Here is a 26839-nt window from a genome sequence, read left to right as displayed (position 1 = left end):
ATGCACGACCCCATATATTTGCAGTGTGACGGGTGTGCCAGAAATGTAGTCACCTCGGTTGACTTAGGTCAGTTATATTTTAATGGAATGGACGGAATGCATTTGAATGAGATGCACGATCCCATATATTTGCAGTGTGACGGGTGTGCCAGAAATGTAGTCACCTCGGTTGACTTAGGTCAGTTATATTTTAATGGAATGGACGTAATGCATTTGAATGAGATGCACGATCCCATAAATTTGCAGTGTGACGGGTGTGCCTTTGCACAACAGCAGCTTCAAAGGTTTGGGTCATGGAGCAGATGTTCTTGGCTCATAATGCATTGCTTGACTTGTGGTGGATGGTTTGATGAATAGTGAAGATACTGGTCGGTTTGGGTTCAACTAAGGGTGTCACTGATCTGATCGTTCTGAACTTTTACAACTAGGAAACGAAATTTGTGAACTGCATCCGTGGGTATTGGGTATTTAGTTGGTTGAGGAGGATGTATTGGTGTTGAAAAGCTTTGAGAATGATAAAGGTATCATCGACTTATCCGATCCAGTAGAGAGCGGCGATAGGTGATGTCAGTCTTGTGTACATCGACGTTGATGGGGAGAGAGACGATGTCATGGGGACGCCATGTGAGGTAGGGTGGGCTGATACAGGAACTGATGAGTCTGATGATAACGTCTGAGGAAGGTGGGATATAGGTTGTCAAGGAGATCTGAGAACTATTCTCCTGGTCTTCTTCTCTAGATGGCGTCGTACCTGATGACGGTACCTTGATGGTCAATGGTACTGATAACTCTTCAAACTTCTGTTGATTCATTTTTAAATAGATTTTATTCCATTTCCAAGTTCATGTTAACAAATATATAGAGTGGGTAAGTACAATCGAGGTAAAAGACATTATAAAAAAACACTTTTAATGGAAAGCCTGTATACATTGTTGGAAGTAGAAAAAATATTTTATGAACGCTTCATAACTATGGACAGTTGGTTTGGTTGGTTTAGAATCTCGCCCTGAAAATGAATATGTTTAAAGACGTAAATTCATTTGTCTGAACATGGTCCAAAATCCAAATGTTAACTAAAGGTACAAAATGACGTCGACGTGTGATATTTTGGACTAATTATTTGATTGTCATATGCATTGCAATATGTATTGAACTCAGATATTCGCTCTAATTAATTAATTTTCCTACTGAACAAATGAAACTGACATTTGTATTTTCAACAACAACCATTCACAAGTTTCGATCTCAACGTAAGTTCATAAAGATTTCTTACCGACAAACTTGGAAAGACGTACACCAAAGTTTCGAATGAGAGAATTAAAGTCATCTGAGGCGGTATTAGCATAAGCGCTTCGCTTGTTTACCAATCCATTTTCACACTTTTGTGAAAATAAATTTGTTTAAACCAAAGTTACCTAGTTGTTCCGAAAAATAGAAGTAACCGAGGCTCGGCTGTTCTTAATTTGATTTAGGTCAAGTTAAAGATCAATGGTTTTTGACAAAGATACGTCCTCACACAAAAGGTTGCCCACTGTATCATAAATGACAAATTGTATAAACGGGTTTCAGTTACACGATCATCAGGTCAATGCACATACAATTTACCTTCATGAATGCTGTATCTACATGTATGGTTAGTTCTACATGTTTAGATTTACATTTCGGCAAACTTCAGAATGGAATTATGTCAGCATTTTAATGTACATTATAACTGAATATACAAAGAAAAGTTCATAAATGGTAGCAGATGATATGTATCAAATAGTGTTACTCAAGTTAAGTCTTGTGTGAGTGAGTGAGTGAGTTGGGTTTAACGCCGCTTTTAACAGTATTCCAGTTATATCACGGCGTGTCAGCTTAATGTGGGAGGAAAGCCCGAAGTGATGCAGGTCTCAGACGTTTACCACTTCGGTGAAACCCACGAGCACGGGTATGGTGCTGACAAACCTAGAAACATAATCGGGGCGAACCGGGATTCGAACCCACAATCATAGGTTTCTGGCGTGCCCAAGGGACGCAACTCTGCACAGCGAATCGCGGTGAAGTCTTGTATGAATAAAGAACTAATCGGAACTGTTGAAAATCCTCGCAGCATAATATTCCTTCGACGGCGTGGAGGTACAATGGCTCACGGAAATGACACGTCGCTGTATAAGTGCAATAATCTTGGACGCGACGTTAAACCCCATTTCATCTCACCCACAGAAATGATAGGGTTGGCCGTTATGATCTTGATAACTCTCATTCATGATACCGCCTGAGAAAGAAAGGGATATAGGTTATCAAGGAGATCTGAGAACTATTCTCCTGATTATGGGATGGTCTTCTTCTCTAGATGGCGTCGTACCAATAATGACCACGACTAAAACTATCATTACTCGATGTATCATGTGTGAGTAGAACAAGCGAGAGAACCTAAGGGATGAACCGAAGACATCTTTGATGTTTGCAAACTTTACCCAGCCCAATGTCGGTGGACATAGTCACATTCATTAACAGGGTCGACGTGATGTGCACGTGATACGAACATTTCACCGTTCACCCCACACACAAGAAAAACAAGGCAAATTTGAGTAGAAAAGAACTCATTTAATCATGCCAATGTCAAACAGAATCAGTGGCTCCGTCTCCGCACTTTGCAGTCGAACGCCAAGACATAACCATTAATAGAATGATTTTTCTTTTTCATTTAAGTCCATTCACTTTGAAAACATGCATATTTACTGCGAATTTTGAATCTATTAAATAAGTTATTTGGAAAAGATTCATTAACTTATGAATGTTAATTAAAACTGCCCAGGTTACTTTACTTGAACCTGTTAAAATTAAAAACATTATAACTAAAAAAGGAACATGGAATAACATGGCTATCGATAAAAGGTAATCGTACTGTACACTATGTATTTGTCATGACCAAGGTGATGACTACCATTATATATTTTATGTGTCCATTGGAACATAATGAATTTCTACATATCTGCATATAATAGTATGTAAATGATCTCTTTGTTAGAACCCCATAGAATTCAGTGAAAAGTAGCAGCAGTCGACAAGCTGCGCATGCGTCACTTTGGGCTTCCCTCACACAATACGCTGACACATCGCGATAAAGCTCTGATAAACTGTGGAATACTTTAAGGGACATTCTCGCAATCTCGCAAGTTCACACTTTGGGCATATTTAGCTTGCTTCCAAAGGTCGTCATGGCGATAATACGCGATTCCGAGAATGTCCCTCACAGCATTCCATATCAAACGACGTTAAATCTATTTCACAAAATCTCACATATTTATGACAAGTAGAACTGTTTTAAAAATATAATCAAATATTTGTTTAAAGAAATCTACCAATCGATCACCCAGTAAAAAAGCACAAATAAACTTCACACATAGTACCGAAGCCGGGAATCGAACTCGTCCTTTCGCCGTGACGAGCGAACGCTTTATCTACACGGCTACCCAACGATCATGGGAAAACCTCAAGTGATACCTTTACAAATCGAGGCGCATAGTTGTTTACGACGGGTACTTTCACATAAGTCGGATCCGAGTTCTGGTAATACTCGGTCTGGGGTTGCACTTTCCCCGTCGGGTTACAACCGCCGCAGTCGTTGTACCACCAGCCAGACTGATGTATTTGTGCGCAGTTTCCGCCGGCGTTGAGGTCGTTGTCGCGGTCGATGGTGGTGAACAACATTTCTCCCTGGTGCTCCAAGCAGTTGCCGAGTTCATGAGAGACATCGCTGTGTGTGTAGGCACTCACATAGGAAGCCTTGTAGCCACTCGCTTCGTCAGATATCTGGAGAGTAATCAGAGATTTTGTAGTATGAGTTGGTTGGATGGTTAGTTGTTTTACGCCGCACTCAGCAATATTCCAGCTATGTGACGGCGGTCTGTAAATAATCGAGTCTGGGCCAGACAATCCAGTGATTGACATCATGAGCATCGATCCATGCAATTGGGATCAATGACATGCATCAACCAAGTCAGCGAGCCTGAACACCCGATCCTGTTAGTCGCCTCCTTTTAACAGTGGAGTTGGAAAAATACTTCTTGCCTCAGTATGAAAACAGATTGTTGAAGTTTCTTATTACTGCTGTAGCGAATCTGTGTTTCAGCCGTAATATATAATTTCAAAGTGTGTTAGTAGTTAACCCAATTCTGAGATTGTGATTTACTTTCCTGGATTCAAAATGAGTGTCCTAATTTGTTTACTTCTGAAACGACCAGCGACCCGGAACTACTTTCAAGGACTTTCCCGGTGACCTTGCGTATCATTCGTCACCACTCGCCCCTTTCCGTAACCTGCAAGGAGACTCGTCGCCCTATCGATGAATGTTATGTGCGAAAATACGACAAACCAATCAGAATGCGCGTTTCATTTCAAGTTGTTCATCAAAGAATCCCTCAGAAATAATTTTTGATTTTACATTTGTCTTGCATCTAAAAATATACCCAAGACACCAATATACAAAGTTAAATGTGTTCAATCATACTGTATAATTCCGCATGTCAAGATGTGCTATAAATTGCATCTGAAATGTATATAATATATGGGGAAATATATGTGAACCATTACGCAACGAGTTGACAATTGTTTTAGGTATGCCCGTTTGCGCTAAGACGGAGCCCGGTCGCAAAAATGGCTATGAGAGGGGCACGAGTCGCTATTCGGCTTGTCGAACACGATTTGGGTACGAATGCTTGCGTATTAAACCACCTTGTAACATTTGCAACGATTTCTAAAACAAGTATCGGGAACTCCTTGTATTCAACTGACATAAAAACAACGAAAGGCCTTATTATGAACAATCAATAAATAATTTTTTTATTTCCGATCAGGATAGATTAATTTTATTTCCATGACATGACAACCACAGTGCAGTCATTTTTCTGCTCCAGCTCCTTCGTATAAACAGTGAAAAAGAACTATGTATAATACATGTTTACAAGAAAGGAGTTGATTCTTTGGAATAGATATAAACTATATATGTTTTCGTCATGTCCTGCACACACGAAGCTGCTCTTGAAGTTATTTAAAACTGCATATATCCCACTATGTATTGAACGTTGTTATGAGTAGGAAAGTATGCATCGATTAAAACCGGGCGTTATAACATCTTTGTGTGTACGCAATCAAGAGCCGTTAAATATTGTTAAGACTGTTAAAAAATATTCACACAGTTACATGCATCAAAATTAATTGATGCTTTCAGCATCAGAACTTGGTTTCGGAAGATTCTTGATACGTTCATGTATGTTTTTCACAACATATGTGATATGGTTTTTGATTGTTTGTTTGTTGTTTAACGCCGCACTCAGCAGTATTCCAGCCATATGACGGCGGTCTGTAAATAATCGAATCTGGACCAAACAATCCAGTGATTAACATCATGAGCATCAATCCACGCAAATGGGATACGATGACATGCATCAACCATGTCAGCGCGACTGACCACCCGATCCCGTTAGCCACCTCTTTCGACAAGCATAGTCGGCTTTTACGGCAAGCATGGGTTGCTGAAGATCTATTCTACCCCGGATCTTCATATGTGATATGAAATCATTCTCATATCCACTTAACTACAAAAGAAATGTTTTGGCCGAGACATTAAAACTGGCTCCACTGTGTTGAAAAACCAACATATTTTTAAACGCTTCTTCTGTACTTATAACCAGCATATCTCTGCACTTGTACACAGAATAAATATAAGCGACCCTTTCCATATTCATTGGAAATCTCTGCTAAAAGCAGAGTCGATTGTACGATTCCGACTATATCCTAAGCATGTGTTTATGAATCAATATCAACGAGTGATGGTACCAGGTGTTCGCGAAAAGTGAGCGTATCATGCCCCACATGTGGCACCCGTCACAAACACATGCAAAGGTAAGACAATTGTTCACTTGAAAAAAACGCGGAACAAATTAAAATAGGGAATTGCCCCGGACATCACATTTTTGTCACTGACGCGTCAAATTTGGAAATGTCCTCCAAATGTCCACCATAAAACTTTCTGAAAGCTCCACTGTGGCCTTGAGTGTTGTAACCTTGATCAACTTCTTCTGAGAAAGAGTCGTATGACGCTCTTTGAAATCTTGGTAGAAAGAGCATGCTCTATTGTATCTCAGAAGTTGTGAAATGTAAACACAAAAGGCTGGATCTGCTGGAATATTGCTCGACATGAAGGGAAAGTTGACTATTGGAAAGTAGAAGTTATCCCTCTTGTCATACAGTCTTATGGAGATTGTTTTGCCACTCTGAATCTTTATGCATAAATCAGAATATGAAACAGACGAGGCGGTCTCACTGATCTCTTATTTCTAGTTCAGGTGGGTAAATCAGTGGAAGGGAATTGGCTACATGATGGTTATTGAACGATATTAGATCATCGATTTACTTGAAGCTGAAGTTACCCTGTTTTGACTTGTCCTGAACCTCTGAATATAGACAAGCAACTTCGTCTGTGTTAACCGCGTTTTGTATCAAAAGCCCCATGGATCAAGGAAGGAGGTTTTCCCTGAAGTTTGTCACTAGGGCTCGTTGTGTACAAAGTTGAAAAATCAAATGTTTTGACAGAATGGAACTTGGTTCTTTTCTGAGATTGTAAAACATCAAGCAAATCCTTTGAGTTTTTGTGAATCCATATGATATTAATTTCACGCGGAGCTTTGGAATCCAGTACAAAAGAGGAATGGACATGACTTCAGGTTTTAGACTCAAGTCAAATGTTGACAGTACTGATGAGTGGTTTTGGCTGATTTCTTCCTCAGTTAACATACTGGCCTGATATGTGGCATTATTTGATAAGCTATTTATACCTAGTTCTTTGATCAAACAATTAATGTAGTGATGCTTTCATATGATGGTTGTGTTATTTGAGTCCTTGAATGTGGGAACAACTACAAACTTTTCATGTAGGACAGCCAGACATTGGATGACAGCTGGCTGAGGCAGACTGGGTTTATTCCAATTCCGTTTCCTCTTTTTAAGTTGTGATCCCAATTGGTAACTGACGAAGGTTGTTGTCAACAATAATAGAGAAGTCACCTGTTATTAAAAGACCTACAGATTGATAGCAGAATGATGAGTTTTAGCAGACGCAAGTAGTGAAATTTACACCATGCGCTGCCAAGCCCAACACGTTCCTATCATTGATCAACCTTGACGTGATTCATCATTAACACGCCGTTTTTAGTGTCAACAACATCAGTAACTGTACTATCGTGTGCCTGGATGTCTGGTCCATCACTTGACTGTGTGAGTGGTAGGTGCTACCGGTAAGGCAGGCCAGTCGTGCTAACACCTGGTGTCGTCACTGATTTTCAGTGATCCATTCGTATAGTTTCCAGCGCTGTTTTGCCTTTTATGCCCAATGGTGAGGTGAGGTGAGGTGAGGTGAAATGGGGTTTAACGTCGCGTCCAAGATTATTGCACTTATATAGCGACGTGCATGTACGTGTGTGTGTTTGTGTGGCTGCTTGTACTAGTCCGGACTGATGCCGATTTATAGTGCTAGCTCACTGAGATACCATGCCGCAGTTTAACATGAATACCCCACTCAGACACAGTATACTGACCCCGAGCCGACCAGTCCTTGTTTTAGCCCCTTAATGCCGAGCGCCAGACAGGGTAACAACAAGTCCCATCTTTTAACGTCTTTTGGTATGACGCGGCCAGGGATCGAACCCCGAACCTTCCGCTCTCCGGGCGGACGCTCTACCACTAGACCACGGAGGCGGTCTTTACGCCCAATGGAATCAGCCTCGTCGGAGGGGTATACAAACTACGCGATCGAGACGACCAGTTGTCCATTTTGTGGCAGCCTTTGTGGCTGAGTGGGTAAGGTCTTTGCGTGCTGGCGATTATGTTCCTTACTCTGGAAGTGTGGGTTCGAATCCCGGATTTGTACTTTAGTAAGAAGGTGAAATCCCAAACAATAAGAACTACTTAATATTATCACTTTATAATAGGCATTGTTTTTTTCTTGCTCAAAAGCTGTTTGATCAGGGATGCAACATCCAAGGCTTTAGCAAAGTATATTTCTTAAAAACACAACACCACGATAGTTACCAGTTGATATATAGAATTCTCGACAGTCGATTGTAGAACTGTGCTGATACTTTTCTTTAGCATTAATGATCATTCTATTGACATCTGTTGTTGCAGGTACAATGGAGTCAGTAATTCCAATAACGCGGTCAATCTAGATCAAAGAACGTTTTCCGTTCCTTTGATTTACTCACATGAACCAGAAATAAAAAGAGGAAGCTGTTTCGTTTTTAGATCTACGTGTATGCATAATGATTAAACGTGACAAAATAACTTCCAACACGACACGAAGAGGAATGACTTCAACTCTCCGATAGGCATCTTCCCCTTTATGTCGAGCAATAATCCAGCTGGCCCTGCCTTTATGTCGAGCAATAATCCAGCTGGCCCAGCCTTTATGTCGAGCAATAATCCAACTGGTCAATCCTTTAAGTCGATCAATAATCGAACTACTCCAGCCTTTATGTCAAGCAATAATCCAACTGCTCCAGCCTTTATGTCGAGCAATATTCCAAATGGTCCAGCCTTTATGTCGAGCAATAATACCAACTGTTCAATCCTTTAAGTCGAGCAATACTCCAACAGATCCAGCCTTTATGTCAAGCAATAATCCAACTGGTCAATCCTTTAAGTCGAGCAATAATCCAACTGCTCCAGCCTTTATGTCGAGCAATAACCCAACTGCTCCAGTTTATGTCGAGCAATAATCCAACTGCTCCAGCCTTTATGTCGAGCAATAATCCAACTGGTCAATCCTTAATGTCGAGCAATAATCCAACTGGTCCTGCCTTTATGTTGGACAATAATTCAGCTGGCCCAGCCTTTATGTCGAGCATCAATCCAACTGGTCAAGCCTTTATTTCAAGCAATATTCCAGCTGGCCAAGCCTTTATGTCGAGCAACAATCCAGCTGGTCCAGCATTTATGTCGAGCAATAATCCAACCGGTCCAGCTTTTATGACGAGAAATAATCCAACTGGTCAATCCTTAATGTCGAGCAATAATCCAACTGGTCAATCCTTTATGTTGAGCAATTATACCAACTGGTCAATCCTTTAAGTCGAGCAATAATCCAACGAATGAAGCCTTTATGTCAAGCAATAATCCAACTGGTCAATCCTTTATGTCGAGCAATAATCCAACAGCTCCAGCCTTTATGTCGAGCAATAATCCAACTGGTCAAGCCTTTAAGTCGAGCAATAATCCAACTGCTCCAGCCTTTATGTCGAGCAATAATCCAACTGGTCCAGCCTTTATGACGAGCAATAATCCAACTGGTCAATCCTTAATTTCAAGTAATAATCCAACTGGTCAATCCTAAATGTTGAGCAATAATCCAACAGCTCAAGCCTTAAAGTCGAGCAATTATCCAACTGGTCAAGCCTTTAAGTCGAGCAATAATCCAACTGGTCAATCCTAAATGTCGAGCAATAATCCTACTGGCCCAGCCTTTAAGTCGAGCAATAATCCAACTGGTGAAGCCTTTAAGTCGAGCAATAATCCAACTGCTCCAGCCTTTATGTCGAGCAATAATCCAACTGCTCCAGCCTTTATGTCACGCAATAATCCAAATGGACAAGCCTTTATGTTGAGCAATAATCCAACTGGTCCAGCCTTTATGTCGAGCAATAATCCAACTGGTCCAGCCTTTATGTTGAGCAATAATCCAACTGCTCCAGCCTTTATGTCGAGCAATAATCCAACTGGTCAAGCCTTTATGTCGAGCAATAATCCAACTGGTCAATCCTTAATGTCGAGCAATAATCTAACAGCTCAAGCCTTTAAGTCGAGCAATAATCCAACTGCTCCAGCCTTTATGTCGAGCAATAATCCAACTGGTCAATCCTAAATGTCGAGCAATAATCCAACTGCACCAGCCTTTATGTCAAGCAATAATCCAACTGGTCAATCCTTAATGTCGAGCAATAATCCAACTGGTCAATCCTTAATGTCGAGCAATAATCCTACTGGCCTAGCCTTTAAGTCGAGCAATAATCGAACAGCTCCAGCCTTTAAGTCGAGCAATAATCCAACTGGTCAAGCCTTTAAGTCGAGCAATAATCCAACTGCTCTAGCCTTTATGTCGAGCAATAATCCAACTGGTCCAGCCTTTATGTCGAGCAATAATCCAACTGGACAAGCCTTTATGTTGAGCAATAATCCAACTGGTCCAGCCTTTATGTCGAGCATTAATCCAACTGGTCCAGCCTTTATGTCGAGCAAAAATCCAACTGGTCCAGCCTTTATGTCGAGCAATAATCCAACTGGTCAAGCCTTTGTGTCGAGCAATAATCCAACTGGTCAAGCCTTTATGTCGAGCAATTATCCAACTGGACAAGCCTTGAAGTCGAGCAATAATCCAACTGCTCAAGCCTTTAAGTCGAGCAATAATCCAACTGCTCCAGCCTTTATGTCGCGCAATAATCCAACTGCTCAAGCCTTTATGTCGCGCTATAAACCAACTGGTCAATCCTAAATGTCGAGCAATAATCCTACAGGCCCAGCCTTTAAGTCGAGCAATAATCCAACTGGTGAAGCCTTTAAGTCGAGCAATAATCCAACTGCTCCAGCCTTTATGTCGAGCAATAATCCAACTGCTCCAGCCTTTATGTCACGCAATAATCCAAATGGACAAGCCTTTATGTTGAGCAATAATCCAACTGGTCCAGCCTTTATGTCGAGCAATAATCCAACTGCTCCAGCCTTTATGTCGAGCAATAATCCAACTGGTCAAGCCTTTATGTCGAGCAATAATCCAACTGGTCAATCCTTAATGTCGAGCAATAATCTAACAGCTCAAGCCTTTAAGTCGAGCAATAATCCAACTGCTCCAGCCTTTATGTCGAGCAATAATCCAACTGGTCAAGCCTTTATGTCGAGCAATAATCCAACTGGTCAATCCTTAATGTCGAGCAATAATCTAACAGCTCAAGCCTTTAAGTCGAGCAATAATCCAACTGCTCCAGCCTTTATGTCGAGCAATAATCCAACTGGTCAATCCTAAATGTCGAGCAATAATCCAACTGCACCAGCCTTTATGTCAAGCAATAATCCAACTGGTCAATCCTTAATGTCGAGCAATAATCCAACTGGTCAATCCTTAATGTCGAGCAATAATCCTACTGGCCTAGCCTTTAAGTCGAGCAATAATCGAACAGCTCCAGCCTTTAAGTCGAGCAATAATCCAACTGGTCAAGCCTTTAAGTCGAGCAATAATCCAACTGCTCTAGCCTTTATGTCGAGCAATAATCCAACTGGTCCAGCCTTTATGTCGAGCAATAATCCAACTGGACAAGCCTTTATGTTGAGCAATAATCCAACTGGTCCAGCCTTTATGTCGAGCATTAATCCAACTGGTCCAGCCTTTATGTCGAGCAAAAATCCAACTGGTCCAGCCTTTATGTCGAGCAATAATCCAACTGGTCAAGCCTTTGTGTCGAGCAATAATCCAACTGGTCAAGCCTTTATGTCGAGCAATTATCCAACTGGACAAGCCTTGAAGTCGAGCAATAATCCAACTGCTCAAGCCTTTAAGTCGAGCAATAATCCAACTGCTCCAGCCTTTATGTCGCGCAATAATCCAACTGCTCAAGCCTTTATGTCGCGCTATAAACCAACTGGTCAATCCTAAATGTCGAGCAATAATCCTACAGGCCCAGCCTTTAAGTCGAGCAATAATCCAACTGGTGAAGCCTTTAAGTCGAGCAATAATCCAACTGCTCCAGCCTTTATGTCGAGCAATAATCCAACTGCTCCAGCCTTTATGTCACGCAATAATCCAAATGGACAAGCCTTTATGTTGAGCAATAATCCAACTGGTCCAGCCTTTATGTCGAGCAATAATCCAACTGCTCCAGCCTTTATGTCGAGCAATAATCCAACTGGTCAAGCCTTTATGTCGAGCAATAATCCAACTGGTCAATCCTTAATGTCGAGCAATAATCTAACAGCTCAAGCCTTTAAGTCGAGCAATAATCCAACTGCTCCAGCCTTTATGTCGAGCAATAATCCAACTGGTCAATCCTAAATGTCGAGCAATAATCCAACTGCACCAGCCTTTATGTCAAGCAATAATCCAACTGGTCAATCCTTAATGTCGAGCAATAATCCAACTGGTCAATCCTTAATGTCGAGCAATAATCCTACTGGCCTAGCCTTTAAGTCGAGCAATAATCGAACAGCTCCAGCCTTTAAGTCGAGCAATAATCCAACTGGTCAAGCCTTTAAGTCGAGCAATAATCCAACTGCTCTAGCCTTTATGTCGAGCAATAATCCAACTGGTCCAGCCTTTATGTCGAGCAATAATCCAACTGGACAAGCCTTTATGTTGAGCAATAATCCAACTGGTCCAGCCTTTATGTCGAGCATTAATCCAACTGGTCCAGCCTTTATGTCGAGCAAAAATCCAACTGGTCCAGCCTTTATGTCGAGCAATAATCCAACTGGTCCAGCCTTTATGTCGAGCAATAATCCAACTGGTCAAGCCTTTGTGTCGAGCAATAATCCAACTGGTCAAGCCTTTATGTCGAGCAATTATCCAACTGGACAAGCCTTGAAGTCGAGCAATAATCCAACTGCTCAAGCCTTTAAGTCGAGCAATAATCCAACTGCTCCAGCCTTTATGTCGCGCAATAATCCAACTGCTCAAGCCTTTATGTCGCGCTATAAACCAACTGGTCCAGCCTTAATGTCGAGCAATAATCCAACTGGTCAAGCCTTTATGTCGAGCAATAATCCAACTGGTCAATCCTTAATGTCGAGCAATAATCTAACAGCTCAAGCCTTTAAGTCGAGCAATAATCCAACTGCTCATGCCTTTATGTCGAGCAATAATCCAACTGGTCAATCCTAAATGTCGAGCAATAATCCAACTGCACCAGCCTTTATGTCACGCAATAATCCAACTGGTCAATCCTTAATGTCGAGCAATAATCCAACTGGTCAATCCTTAATGTCGAGCAATAATCCTACTGGCCTAGCCTTTAAGTCGAGCAATAATCGAACAGCTCCAGCCTTTAAGTCGAGCAATAATCCAACTGGTCAAGCCTTTAAGTCGAGCAATAATCCAACTGCTCTAGCCTTTATGTCGAGCAATAATCCAACTGCTCCAGCCTTTATGTCACGCAATAATCCAACTGGACAAGCCTTTATGTTGAGCAATAATCCAACTGGTCCAGCCTTTATGTCGAGCATTAATCCAACTGGTCCAGCCTTTATGTCGAGCAAAAATCCAACTGGTCCAGCCTTTATGTCGAGCAAAAATCCAACTGGTCAAGCCTTTGTGTCGAGCAATAATCCAACTGGTCAAGCCTTTATGTCGAGCAATTATCCAACTGGACAAGCCTTGAAGTCGAGCAATAATCCAACGAATGAAGCCTTTTAGTCGAGCAATAATCCAACTGCTCCAGCCTTTATGTCGAGCAATAATCCAACTGCTCAAGCCTTTATGTCGCGCTATAAACCAACTGGTCCAGCCTTAATGTCGAGCAATAATCCAACTGCTCCAGCCTTTATGTTGAGCAATAATCCAACTGGTCAATCCTTAATGTCGAGCAATAATCCAACTGGACAAGCCTTTATGTTGAGCAATAATCCCACTGGTCAAGCCTTAATGTCGAGCAATAATCCAACTGGTCAAGCCTTTATGTTGAGCAATAATCCAACTGCTCCAGCCTTTTTGTCGAGCAATAATCCAACTGGACAAGCCTTTATGTTGAGCAATAATCCCACTGGTCAAGCCTTAATGTCGAGCAATAATCCAACTGGTCAAGCCTTAATGTTGAGCAATAATCCAACTGGTCCAGCCTTTATGTCGAGCAATAATCCAACTGCTCTAGCCTTTATGTCGAGCAATAATCCAACTGGTCAAGCCTTTATGTCGAGCAATAATCCAACTGGTCAATCCTTAATGTCGAGCAATAATCCAACTGCTCCAGCCTTTATGTCGAGCAATAATTCAACTGGTCAATCCTAAATGTCGAGCATTAATCCAACTGCACCAGCCTTTATGTCAAGCAATAATCCAACTGGTCAATCCTTAATGTCGAGCAATAATCCAACTGGTCAATCCTAAATGTCGAGCAATAATCCTACTGGCTCAGCCTTTAAGTCGAGCAATAATCCAACTGGTGAAGCCTTTAAGTCGAGCAATAATCCAACTGGTCAAGCCTTTAAGTCGAGCAATAATCCAACTGCTCCAGCCTTTATGTCGAGCAATAATCCAACTGATCCAGCCTTTATGTCGAGCAATAATCCAACTGGACAAGCCTTTATGTTGAGCAATAATCCCACTGGTCAAGCCTTAATGTCGAGCAATAATCCAACTGGTCAAGCCTTTATGTTGAGCAATAATCCAACTGCTCCAGCCTTTTTGTCGAGCAATAATCCAACTGGACAAGCCTTTATGTTGAGCAATAATCCCACTGGTCAAGCCTTAATGTCGAGCAATAATCCAACTGGTCAAGCCTTAATGTTGAGCAATAATCCAACTGGTCCAGCCTTTATGTCGAGCAAAAATCCAACTGGTCTAGCCTTTATGTCGAGCAATAATCCTACTGGTCAAGCCTTTATGTCGAGCAATAATCCAACTGGTCAAGCCTTTATGTCGAGCAATAATCCAACTGCTCCAGCCTTTGGTGTCCAGATTTGAAAACGATCGCGGGCACGGGTGACCTAGTCGTCTGAGGACCCGCGTTTCGCCGTGCAGAGTTGCGTCCCTTGGGTACGCCAGAAACCTAAGATTGTGGTTTCGAATCCCGGTTCGCCCCGATTTGGTTTCTAGGTTTGCCAGCACCATACCCGTGTTCGTGGGTTTCACCGAAGCGGTAAACGTCTGAGACCTGCATCATTTCGGGCTTTCCTCCCATATTAATCTGACACGCCTTGACATAATTGTAATACTGTTAAAAGCGGCGTTAAACCCAACTCACCCACTCACTCATGCAAAACGATCGAGCATGCTCATTCGAAGTTGCTTTCAAAGAGCATACGATTCTTGACCAAACGTTGTTTGAGGTGAGGTGAAATGAAGTTTAACGTCGCGACCAAGAATATAATAAAGTTATTTGAACACGGTTACAAAATCCAAATTTTAGGTAAAGCTTTCAAAACGTTTTCCAAGTTTGGGGTATGAGTGACCAAAATGATGTCTGATGCAATTCTCTATTTGACTTGTACCATATGTTCCCATGTTTTTTTCAGGTGAACAACTGACTTCCTTCTGCATGTGTTTGTGATGTGTGTAAACGATGGGAAAGGATACGCTCACTTTTTACAAACATTTGGTATCATCATTATTCAGCATTAATTCATAAACACATACTCATGATAATGTACGAATTGTACAATGGACTTTAAGTGGAGGTTTATGATAAAGGAGAAGGTTTATCGCTTTTCCATTTTTAAATATAAGGTCAAATTGTCACCCGTGATGACGCTAACTTGTTATCTAGGCCACGAGACCATACTACTGAAGAATGTTTTAAAACATTTTTGCTTTGAAAATGTTCCCCTTTAGATTCAGTAATGATGCAGGTCAGACATTTCCCATTTCCAGAAAATATGCCCCCGATAGACTTGATAGATAAAAGGTGAAAACGATTGTGCATTCAAAATCAAACTAGTTCATCAAGTCTTCATACATATATTCTAAGATGCTCTGCTGAAAGATCAAAGGCGCCGACTGTTTTTCTTCTTGCGGACCGCCTCCGTGGTCTTGTGGTAGAGCGTCCGCCCGGAGAGCGGAAGGTCCGGGGTTCGATCCCTGGCCGTGTCATACCAAAAGACGTTAAAAGATGGTACTTGTTGTTACCCTGTCTGGCGCTCGGCATTAGGGTGCTAAAACAAGGACTGGTCAGCTCGGAGTCAGTATACTGTGTCTGAGTGGGGTATTCATGTTAAACTGCGGCATGGTATCTCAGTGGGCTAGCACTATAAATCAGCATCAGTCCGGACTAGTACAAGCAACCACACAAACACACACACGTACATGCACGTCGCTATATAAGTGCATTAATCTTGGACGCGACGTTAAACCCCATTTCACCTCACCACCGGACTAGTACAAGCACCCACACAAACACACACACGTACATGCACGTCGCTATCAAAAGTGCAATAATCTTGGACGCGACGTTAAACCCCATTTCACCTTACCTCACCTCTTTATCCTGCGGTTAAGTACACGTTTTGACTTACGTCATAATGGACTGATGTCATGGTGCTGTTCAAATAACCTCCCCCGTGATCTATCGTATCCTTGGTAACATCGTTCTTTCATTACCGTCAAGCAAGATGGCGCATCCACATCTATTTTCAGTGAAATAGTTTCTTTAATCTATCTATCGCCAAATATTAGAATAGTATTACATTGGGAAGAAACATTACGGATTCGACCCAGCTCCAAGGAAACATCAGGTTAATCTTAAATACGGCATTATAACATTATAACGTCAAAGCTGAACTATAATAGTTCAGAGAAAACTGTACTTAATACACTACACACGAGGGTAGAGCAAAGTTTATTTCTTAATTACACAACACCAGGATAATTGCCCACTGATGTATTGAACACCTCGCTGGTATCACTACGGGAATATCACTTTTGTTCAGCATTAATGAAAAATATATTGACATATTGTGTTGCTGCGACAATGGAGTTTCTAAAGGCAAAGATTGAGGAATAGATACAAGGGAGTGGGTATTCTAAAAAAAGAACCAGTGAATATATTAAGTGCTTCAAACCTCAACGTCAGGAAGACAGTTCGGACTATGCCCCCAAACATTTCAGTCAATGTTTTTACCCAAGCGATCTGTGACCAATCATAGTGAATATCTTACTTCTCAAACAAACATTTTTATCCGACTCTAGGAATAAATCCTATCCTTTGTTACTGCGTAAAATAAATATCTTAAAAACATAGAATACAAGTATGCATATTTATAGGTAGTTCACAGAAGGATGTGATGCTATTATTAATTCACGGGGACATCATTTCTAAATAGAGGGCGAGGACATATGTCAACAGTCATCACAAATTAGTTTACGAGATTCAATGTCGAATAACACATCATGAGCCTCCAACAATTCTCAAGAATATTTCTTGTCCTCGTTATTCTTTGAAGCTTCTGGTCTCTGGGGTTGTAAAAGAAATACAATTATTAAAACCTGAAAGAATTTTGTTTATGTTCCGTACAATGACATCACTGTTTCTAGCACACCTACACGAGATGTTGAAGATACTGGTTTAAGCTTCTTAATATGTCTCAAGAGAGATTTCCAAAACGGTGTTACGATATGTTAGTAATTAGGTTTGATGTCGTAGATAGGAATACATGGATTTCTGCTATTAAGATTATGTTATATTTGCATGGCTTCGGACATGTGTGAGAATTTCAAGGTGCTGGTGATCCTGAATATTTTATAAGTGAGTTTATACTGAGGGTTAAAGGGGAAGTGTACACGCAAAAATCACTTTCTTTCTTTTTCTAAACAAAACGCAATTTTAGAATTAGTTAGTATCTGTGTTTGAAAATATACACTCATTTTTTTCACAGTGAAAGTAGGAAGCTCACAATAGTGTGAAAATGATATGCCGTTATGAGGCCTTCGTTTTTCGAGCTAAACAGGCCTGAGTTACCCCCCTTAGATTATGACGTAATTGGTGTCAATTCAACTGGGTCCCTGTCTATTCTCAACGCAAAAGATATCAAGTACCAGTTTGCGGTAAAACAACATGGCCTACGACACACTCCGGCGCAGTGGTGACTCAGCATAACACTATGCTGGCTGGCATCTGAGACGCTAGAATCACACACCTAGACCTACACCACGTGAAGCGGCTCTAACAAAGCATGATGACGTCATAATGTTTATCAATTGGCACCAATGACGTCATATTGCAAGGGGCATAAGCCATGGTGTTTTTGTTGTGGAAATAGAACACTTGGTAAATGTGAAAAATATAAATCGTTTTAATGCGATAAATATGTTAATTAATTGTGATATTTTTATATTTTTGTCTATGACACTTCTAGGTTAACACTTTTAATGTGGAAAAAGTACAAGAAAAATAGGTTAATTTCCGTGTGAACTTGCCCTTTAAGGACTGCCATGCACAAACATGCTATTCTGAAGTGTCTGAATGCTCGAAATTAGAACTGTGTTCATTATTTAAGACATCATTATCACTTGAACCGTATCTATTAAATGTATTATCAAAAGAAAAGCGACGTATGTTCACCCTTTTACGTATTGGAGAACTGGGTGTTATGCATAACACAGGAAGGAGGGACGTCATCGATAAGACACTCCGCTTTTGTCCATTGTGCAAGTTAAGGGCAGTTGAAAATGAAATTCATTTCATTCTTGTTTGCCTTATTTATGAAGATATTCGCTCAAAATATTTCCCATATTTAGACATCATTACTGGTAATAATCGTAAAGATACACTGGTTAGAATGTTAAACTCTTCTGATGTAAACCGTCTTGAGAACTTAGACGATTATTTTAAAGATGCTTTCTGCCTTCGTTCCTCTTACCTGTAAATATTATTTCATGCAGCACTTGCTGTGAAACTAAATTGTATATATCTGTACGTGCGTCTGAGGCCTTATTGCCGAGTAAACTGATTGATTGATTGATTGAGCACACTTGTCCAAGACAATATGTATAAATTGAATCCCGAAAAATATACAATCTGTATAGGTATTTACTTATAGTCAGCTTCATTTTCGCAAAGGCTGAAGATCCTGTTCCACAAATCGACTTCAACGCTTGAACAAAACATTCTTGAACAAAGACGTACGATAACCTTAGCGCTGAGATCGCTTCATGGACCGGAGCCCAGGCTTTCTGTTTTTGAAAGACATTTAAGCCACTTTAAAATTGTTTTCAGCAAAGAGTTAACGAGTACATTCGAACCATTACACGTTTAACCTTGAAAATAATGGATCAAGCGGTATAAGATAAGAAGGAATGCAGGGTTAGAAATGGTCCCAAAGGACCTGGGCCTCGTTCCTCAAAGCGATCTTAAACACTACAGTGATCGTAAGCCTATGTTAAAGTATCGGACTTATGATCACCTTAGCGCTACGATTGCTTTGAGGAACGGGGCCCTGGGTTGGTCGAAGGAGTTGACTTAATGGAACGGTGTACACTGACGGCGTTGAACGTTTCTCATAATATTATTCACTGGTTTGTCTGATCCAGATTCGATTTATTTATGCCGTAGTATTGGTGGAATATACGAACCGCACACACACACACACACACATGCTAACTGATTACCTTAAATCCCTTGTAGTAATGTTGTCTGAAATTAAAGCTGTCCCCGTGGAGTATTTCGATATTTAACGTCATATTCCGACTGTTTGAAGCAAAGTATACTTTCTCATTGCCAAGCCAGAAGTTTTCGCCAGATTCCAGGTTCCCGAAGCCGACCTTGTACGCATCCCAGTCACGGTTGAAGTCTTCAGGGCTGTACCACGCCGCTTTACTCATTATATAAAGCCCTGCATTATACTTCATACTGCAAAACACCCTGAATGGCGAGGGTGAGGTACTGGGGTGGATATAAAATCCACTCTCCTGCCCATCGTAATGTCCAGATTGAAGGCCATCGTAACAGTCTGAAATAGTAAAATATGTAAATATTCAATTTAATTGCATCGTAGTTCAAATGGTAGACAGTACGTAGTAAACAATTAGTGAGTGACTATGATTTTACGCCGCTTTTAGCAATATTCCAGCAATGTCACGGCGGGGGACACCAGAAAATGGGCTTCACACATGTTAATTGAAGCTGGGTCATCTGCGCGACGAGCGAACGCTTTAACCACTAGGCTACCTCATGGCCTCTGTAATTAAATCGGGATAAACAATATTGTCAGCTTATAACAAGGTGATCAGCAAATAGCATTCGTGTCTGAACCAGTGGTCGATAATGTGAACATCCATGTCGAGAATCCATGATATACAATCACTCATGTACAGTCGAGTACAAAGAAGATATTGTGGCCGACCAATATGAGGTGAGGTGAGGTGAAATGGGGTTTAACGTCGCGTCCAAGATTATTGCACTTATATAGCGACGTGCATGTATGTGTGTGTGTTTGTGTGGCTGCTTGTACTAGTCCGGACTGATGCCGATTTATAGTGCTAGCTCACTGAGATACCATGCCGCAGTTTAACATGAATACCCCACTCAGACACAGTATACTGACTCCGAGCCGACCAGTCCTTGTTTTAGCCCTTTAATGCCGAGCGCCAGACAGGGTAACAACAAGTACCATCTTTTAACGTCTTTTGGTATGACGCGGCCGGGGATCGAACCCCGGACCTTCCGCTCTCCGGGCGGACGCTCTACCATTAGACCACGGAGGCGGTCCGACCAATATGATCCAACTTGATTATAATACTCTGTGTGTTAGGACCAAACCTGTGTTTATACCATAGTTTGTTTGTTTAACGCCGTAATCAGCAGTTTTCCAGCTATATGACGTCGGTCTGTAAATAATCCGAGTCTGGATCACTCAAACCAGTGATTGACATCATGTACATCGATCTAAGCAATTTGGATACGACGACATGCATAAACCATATAAGCGAGTCTGACTACCTGATCCCGCTAGTCGCCTCTTACAGCAAGCATAGTCGCCTTTTAGGGCAAGCATGGGTTGCTGAAGACATATTCTACCCCGGATCTTTACGGGCCGTAGACATATCTACTTTGTATGGATGGTCGACAGATAAATATAAAAATCGGATAATAAAAGCAGAGCACATTCTTGTCGTTGTTTCGCAGCTGTAGTGCTAGTAGTCACGACGCCCAAGAATAAAAATGACAAAATGGCATGGCGACAGGTTAACTAATTTCGTATTGCCATGCTTTGAATAATATTTTATTACTTTTTTACCACAGGACGAAAATGACCATATGGAAGCCCGATTATCCGGCCGGCTGTTTTCCCATGGAACATTTTTTGGGTTGGTGAAGACCAATTCTACCCGGATCTTCACAGGGATTCAACAAAGAAGTAAACATCATTGTATATCATCCGAGATTAAGTTGGGACAGAGAGCATCTTGAACAAACCTCCCTCACTCGGGGCAGTCGGGTAGCCTAGTGGTTAAAGCGTTCGCTCGTCACGCCGAAGACCCGATTCCCGACATGGATAGAATGTGTGAAGCACATTTGTGGTGTCCCCCGCCGTGATCTTGCTGGAATATTGCTAAAAGCGGCGTAAAACCAAACTCACTCACTCACACTTACTAACTCACTCACCGTACATAAGCCTCTCACAGTATTTTCCCACGTAGCCATTGTAACAGCGACATTTTTGTGCGGCGGTGTTATAGACCCCACCATGGAGACAGGGGCTGTCCTACAAAAAATGTTAAAAGGTCTATATTAGTTCCATTATTACTATTCCACTGAAGGGGTTAAAAAACATGAACTGATCACTTCGACCGCCTCAACAGCTTATTAGTTTGTGAGGACACTCAGTAAATAGTAGCCACCTACCTACGATGTCGCTTTATCCCGAACGCTACTGCAGCGCTAAGCTCGTCTGTTGTGGGTCGAGATTTTAACAAAACACTAATCTAGATTATCCGACGAAACAGATTCTATTGAGTGTACGATGATTGGTATGGTGCTGACAAACCTTGGAGCAACGGATCCTGATACAGCTAAGGGACGCAACTTTGCATAGCTGCTAGAGGCGCCACTGTGCCAATCTCAATCGTTAACTATTGAAATGGCTATAATTTGATTCGGTAAATTCACGAGTGAAGCATCAAGTTTGACTGCATTGTGTTATATATGGAATACTGTAAGGGACATTCTCGCGATCTCGCATTCTCGCGATCTCGACCTTTGGAAATCTCGCGTTCTCGCGATCTCGCATTCTCGTGTTTTGGGCATATTTAGCTCGTTTCCAAAGGTCGAGATCGCGAGAATGCGAGATCGCGAGAATGTCCCTTACAGTATTCCATAGTTATATGTTGTGAACTGTGTTTGTTAGAATGGTAGCATTGACGAACAACAACAGAGACTTCGAAGTGGGGAAGAATAAAGAGGGGAAACATGAAAAAAAGAAATATACCGTGTTCGCCGTAAAAAGCGCCTTGGTGATTTTAGAAATTGATAAAGAATGACGCTTATTATAACCATAAACAAGTAAAAGTAAATGTTTTTTGTTTTCGTTTTGTTTGGTGTTAAACGCCGCACTCAGCAATATTCCAGCTACATGACGGCGGTCTGTAAATTATCGAGTCTTGACCAGACATTCCAGTGATTGACATCATGAGCACAATTCACGCAATTGGGATACGATGACATGCATCGACCAAGTCAGCGAGCCTGACAACCCGATCCCATTAGTCGCCTCTTATGACAAGCATAGTCGCCTTTTTACGGCAAGCATGGGTTGCTGAAGTCCAACATTTATTGTCAGAGATCGAGGGGTGGACATGGCAGACAACATAATTACTTCAAACGTCCATCGAACTAAAACGTTCTTGATAATAGTAAATAGACAGTTACATACTCTTTGTACACTGATGTGATACAAAAGGAAATTGGTCCAGAAGTTGGTCGGGAGTGTTTACTGGATTTGGGAGCGTTTCATGCGATATTTGAAAAATAGCACAAAAGTGTAATAAAATGTTTTAACTTGCATACCAATGTAATAAACACACAATGTAACCATAACAAAAATGACATTGCACTTTTGAAATACAATACCCATTACCGGTAACGTATCAGTCATTCAGCGATGACAATACATTTTACATAGTCTCTTACGAAATGGGTGAGGTGAGGTGACGTGAAATTGGGTTTAACGTCACGTCCAAGATTATTGCGCTTATATAGCGACGTTCATGCACGTGTATGTGTGTGTGTGTGGCTGCTTGTACTAGTCCGGACTGATGCCGATTTATAGTGCCAGCACACTGAGATATCATGCCGCAGTTTAACAGGAATACCCCACTCAGACACAGTATACTGACTCCGAGCCGACCACTCCTTGTTTTAGCCCTTTAATGCCGAGCGCCAGACAGGGTAACAAGTACCATCTTTTAACGTCTTTTGGTATGACGCGGCGGGGATCGAACCCCGGACATTCCGCTCTCCAGGCGGACGCTCTACCACTAGACCACGGAGGCGGTCCTGACGAAATGGGGCAGTAAAATTGTCCATGATAATATCTAACTTACCGATATCATGTTGTAGTGTGAATGCGTCATGGACGAACACCCGGTGTCCACCAGGATGTCAGTATTCAGATCACACATCCTCGGCAGCGTTCTACTAACGCTGAACGATTTACAGTTTTCCGTAACCACACAGAAGGAGGCACAGTCTAGCTTAGATTTCGTCAGTTTTGTTTCAATAAACACGGTAGGTACGACCGAACATATGTCCACTTCCACAAACGAGTTGGAACTGATGCCCCCTTGGCCATAGACAGCGACAAACTGAAGCAAAACCAGAAGAACCATCACAGACACAGGTAGGTTCCTGGCTGTCCACCAGCGGGTTCGTGTACGACTGTCTCGAGCCGTTCTTGGGATGGATCTGGTTTGATGATGTGCCGAACAATGCTTTACGCGACTCGATAATCTCAGCAAGAAACCAACGCGCGTCTATAAATGAATCAATATAGATACTATTGGGCATGCATGGCTATACGGTTTGCATGACATATAAAATACAAGATGGTGACTAAAAAATGAAAGCAAATGCCCTAGATGTTTACTGAGAAAATAATATATGAAATGCTGGAATACCTCGGTGAGAACTTCTGAGTAAAAGTTGGGTGTAAGACAGTTAGTAAGACTATCTGCTCTGATTGGCACGGTCAAAACAAGCTTATTCATGCAAAGAGACCACCAAAACAAGCTTATTCAGGCAAAGAGACCACCAAAACAAGCTTATTCCGGCAAAGAGACCTCCTCATCTGTTTCAAATTTAGATCTATGACATACAGATTCTCTATACGGCATGATGAATAGAAATGACAAATTAAACTATGAATATATTTTAATTCTTCATTTTGGGAGGGACCGCCTCCGTGGTCTAGTGGTTGAGCGTCCGCCCGGAGAGCGGAAGGTCCGGGGTTCGTTCCCCGGCCGCGTCATACCAAAAGACGTTAAAAGATGGTACTTGTTGTTACCCTGTCTTGCGCTCGGCATTAAGGTGTTAAAGCAAGGACTGGTCGGCTCGGAGTCAGTATACTGTGTCTGAGTGGGGTATTCATGTTAAACTGCGGCATGGTATCTCAGTGGGCTAGCACTATAAATCGGCATCAGTCTGTTCTAGTACAAGCAGCCACACACACACACACACACACACGTGCATGCACGTCGCTATATAAGTGCAATAATCTTGGACGCGACGTTAAATCCAATTTCACCTCACCTCATTTTGGGAGGGATCGAGTTGATGATAACTATTTCAAGATTCAGACTCACAAAACACTCTCCATAAGACTGTATGATAGGAGGGATGACTTCAGCTTTCCAATAGTCAACTTTCCCTTCACGTCGAGCAATATTCCAGCAGCTCCAGCCTTTTGTTATACAACATTTGAGCCACATGCTCTTTCAACCAAGAAAGAAGTTGTTTGATCAAGATAACACCCAAGGCCTCAACAAAGCTTTCATAAAGTTTCATGGTAGAAATGTGGAGAACATTTCCAAATTTGACGCATAATGAAAAAGGTTATGTCCGATGCAATTCCCTATTTTGACTTGTACCATATGTTTCCGTGCTTCTTCACTTGCCTTTGCATGTGTTTGTGATGGGTATCACCGGTGAGGGCAGGATAAGCTCACCTTATCGCGAACATCTGGTATCATCACCATTTGATAGTGAGTGAGTGAGTGAGTGAGTATGGTTTTACGCTGCTTTTAGCAATATTCCAGCAATATCACGGCGGGGGACACCAGAAATGGGCTTCACACATTGTACCCATGTCGGGAATCGAACCCGGGTCTTCTGCGTGACGAGCGAACGCCTTAACCAGTCGGCTACCCGACCGCCCCCCATTTGATAGTGATTGATAAGCACATGCACATATATATTCGGAATACAGTCAACTCTGCTTTTTGGCAGAGATTTCTGATGAATATGGAAAGGGTTTTGTCGCTTTATTTCAATATATAAATGGCTTCGCTACATTAGAGTGATTGCGATGGAGCATGCGATATTGTTGTGTTGTGGTTAAAATATATTTTATTAGAGACTGTGGTTATTTCATGGGATCGATCAGAAAATATGTGATAAATTATTCACAAATTATATTTTAATAGAACAAAATTGTGATTGTATTTGTTTGTTTGCTTTTAACGCCGCACTTAGCAATATTCCAGCTATATGACGGCGGTTTGTAAATTAACGAGTCTGGACCGGACAATCCAGTGATTGACATCATGGGCATCGATCTACGCAAATGTGATACGATGACATGCATCAACCAAGTCAGTAAGCTTGACCAGCCGATCCGACTAGTCGCCTCTTACGAAAAGCTTAGTCGCCTTTTACCGCAAGCATGGGTTCCTGAAGACCTATTCTACCCCGGATCTACACCACGGGTATTTAATATAACATGTGTAAATAACATATGTCTATACCGGATATAGTTAAAAAGGTTACCATTTTTCAATGTCAAACATTTATTTAAAAACAGTTCGATATATATGTATGAAGATATTCATATGACCACAGTTCATATGTCATGGGGCGGTCGGGTAGCCTAGTGGTTAAAGCGTTCGCTCGTCACGCCGAAGACCCGGGTTCGATTCCCGACATGGGTACAATGTGTGAAGCCCATTTCTGGTGTCCCCCCGCCGTGATATTGCTGGAATATTGCTAAAAGCGGCGTAAAATCGTACTCACTCACTCATATGTCATGGCTGGTGGGTATTGTAACGCACAGCGTTCGAATTGTGGGAGCTCATCATGAGTACCTTTGCAATGTCAAACATTTATATACTGTTTTATACCGTTTTTAAATAAATGTTTGACATTGCAAAGGTACTCATGATGAGCTCCCACAATTCGAACGCTGTGCGTTACAATACCCACCAGCCATGACATATGATCTATGGTCATATGAATATCTCCGGTGCCCCTTTTATGTGGTACATGAAACGTTGAAAAGGGAAACACTTAATGCATGTCTCACATTCAAGGATTAATGCAATTACAGGTTATATTTTCAAACCAAAGATTAAACGCAAACAGCTTCCAAAATTAGAATCACGAATGTTTGTCAGCGGAGAAATTAATATCATGAACGATCTATCACAGAATCAAATAGAATAAAATCTAATCAGTGATACACAACTGTAATCACAACCTGAAGTAATTATTACAAACTGTTAAAAATGCCACCGATAGCGAAATCTAAAGAGGGTCGGTGAAGCCTAAGAATTGTGTTTCCATGGATACAAGCAACAAAATCTACACAAAAGCATTGTGTTCATGCTGATCATAACTGGAATGCGCGAAATGATATAACATCACATAGCGGTGAGGTGAGGTGAAATTTGGTTTCACGTCGCGTCCAAGATTATTGCACTTATATAGCGATGTGCATGCACGTGTGTGTGTGTGTGTGTGTGTGTGTGTGTGTGTGTGTGTGTGTGTGTGTGTGTGTGTGTGTGTGTGTGTGTGTGGCTGCTTGTACTAGTCCGGACTGATGCCGATTTATAGTGCTAGCTCACTGAGATACAATGCCGCAGTTTAACATGAATACCCCACTCAGACACAGTATACTG

The 26839-nt window shown here is 41.6% G+C and overlaps 1 protein-coding gene across 1 annotated transcript; it reads right to left on the bottom strand.

The window, feature by feature from the left end:
- Positions 1-1937: 1937 nt before the first annotated feature.
- Positions 1938-23350, bottom strand: LOC124112305 (fibrinogen-like protein 1). The gene is made up of 4 exons (XM_046472355.2): positions 23273-23350; positions 21336-21435; positions 19340-19680; positions 1938-3798 (listed from the first exon to the last, which is right to left on the bottom strand). Exons 1-4 carry the CDS (start codon positions 23348-23350, stop codon positions 3466-3468), a joined length of 852 nt encoding a protein of 283 aa, XP_046328311.2. The 3' UTR covers positions 1938-3465.
- Positions 23351-26839: the final 3489 nt, after the last annotated feature.

This window comes from Haliotis rufescens, unplaced genomic scaffold (genome assembly GCF_023055435.1).
Source record: "Haliotis rufescens isolate VD_foot unplaced genomic scaffold, xgHalRufe1.0.p SCAF_4, whole genome shotgun sequence".
NCBI classification, from domain to species: domain Eukaryota; kingdom Metazoa; phylum Mollusca; class Gastropoda; order Lepetellida; family Haliotidae; genus Haliotis; species Haliotis rufescens.
The sequence above is the reverse complement of the archived record's forward strand: the minus strand, read 5'-3'. Positions and strand labels throughout refer to the sequence as shown.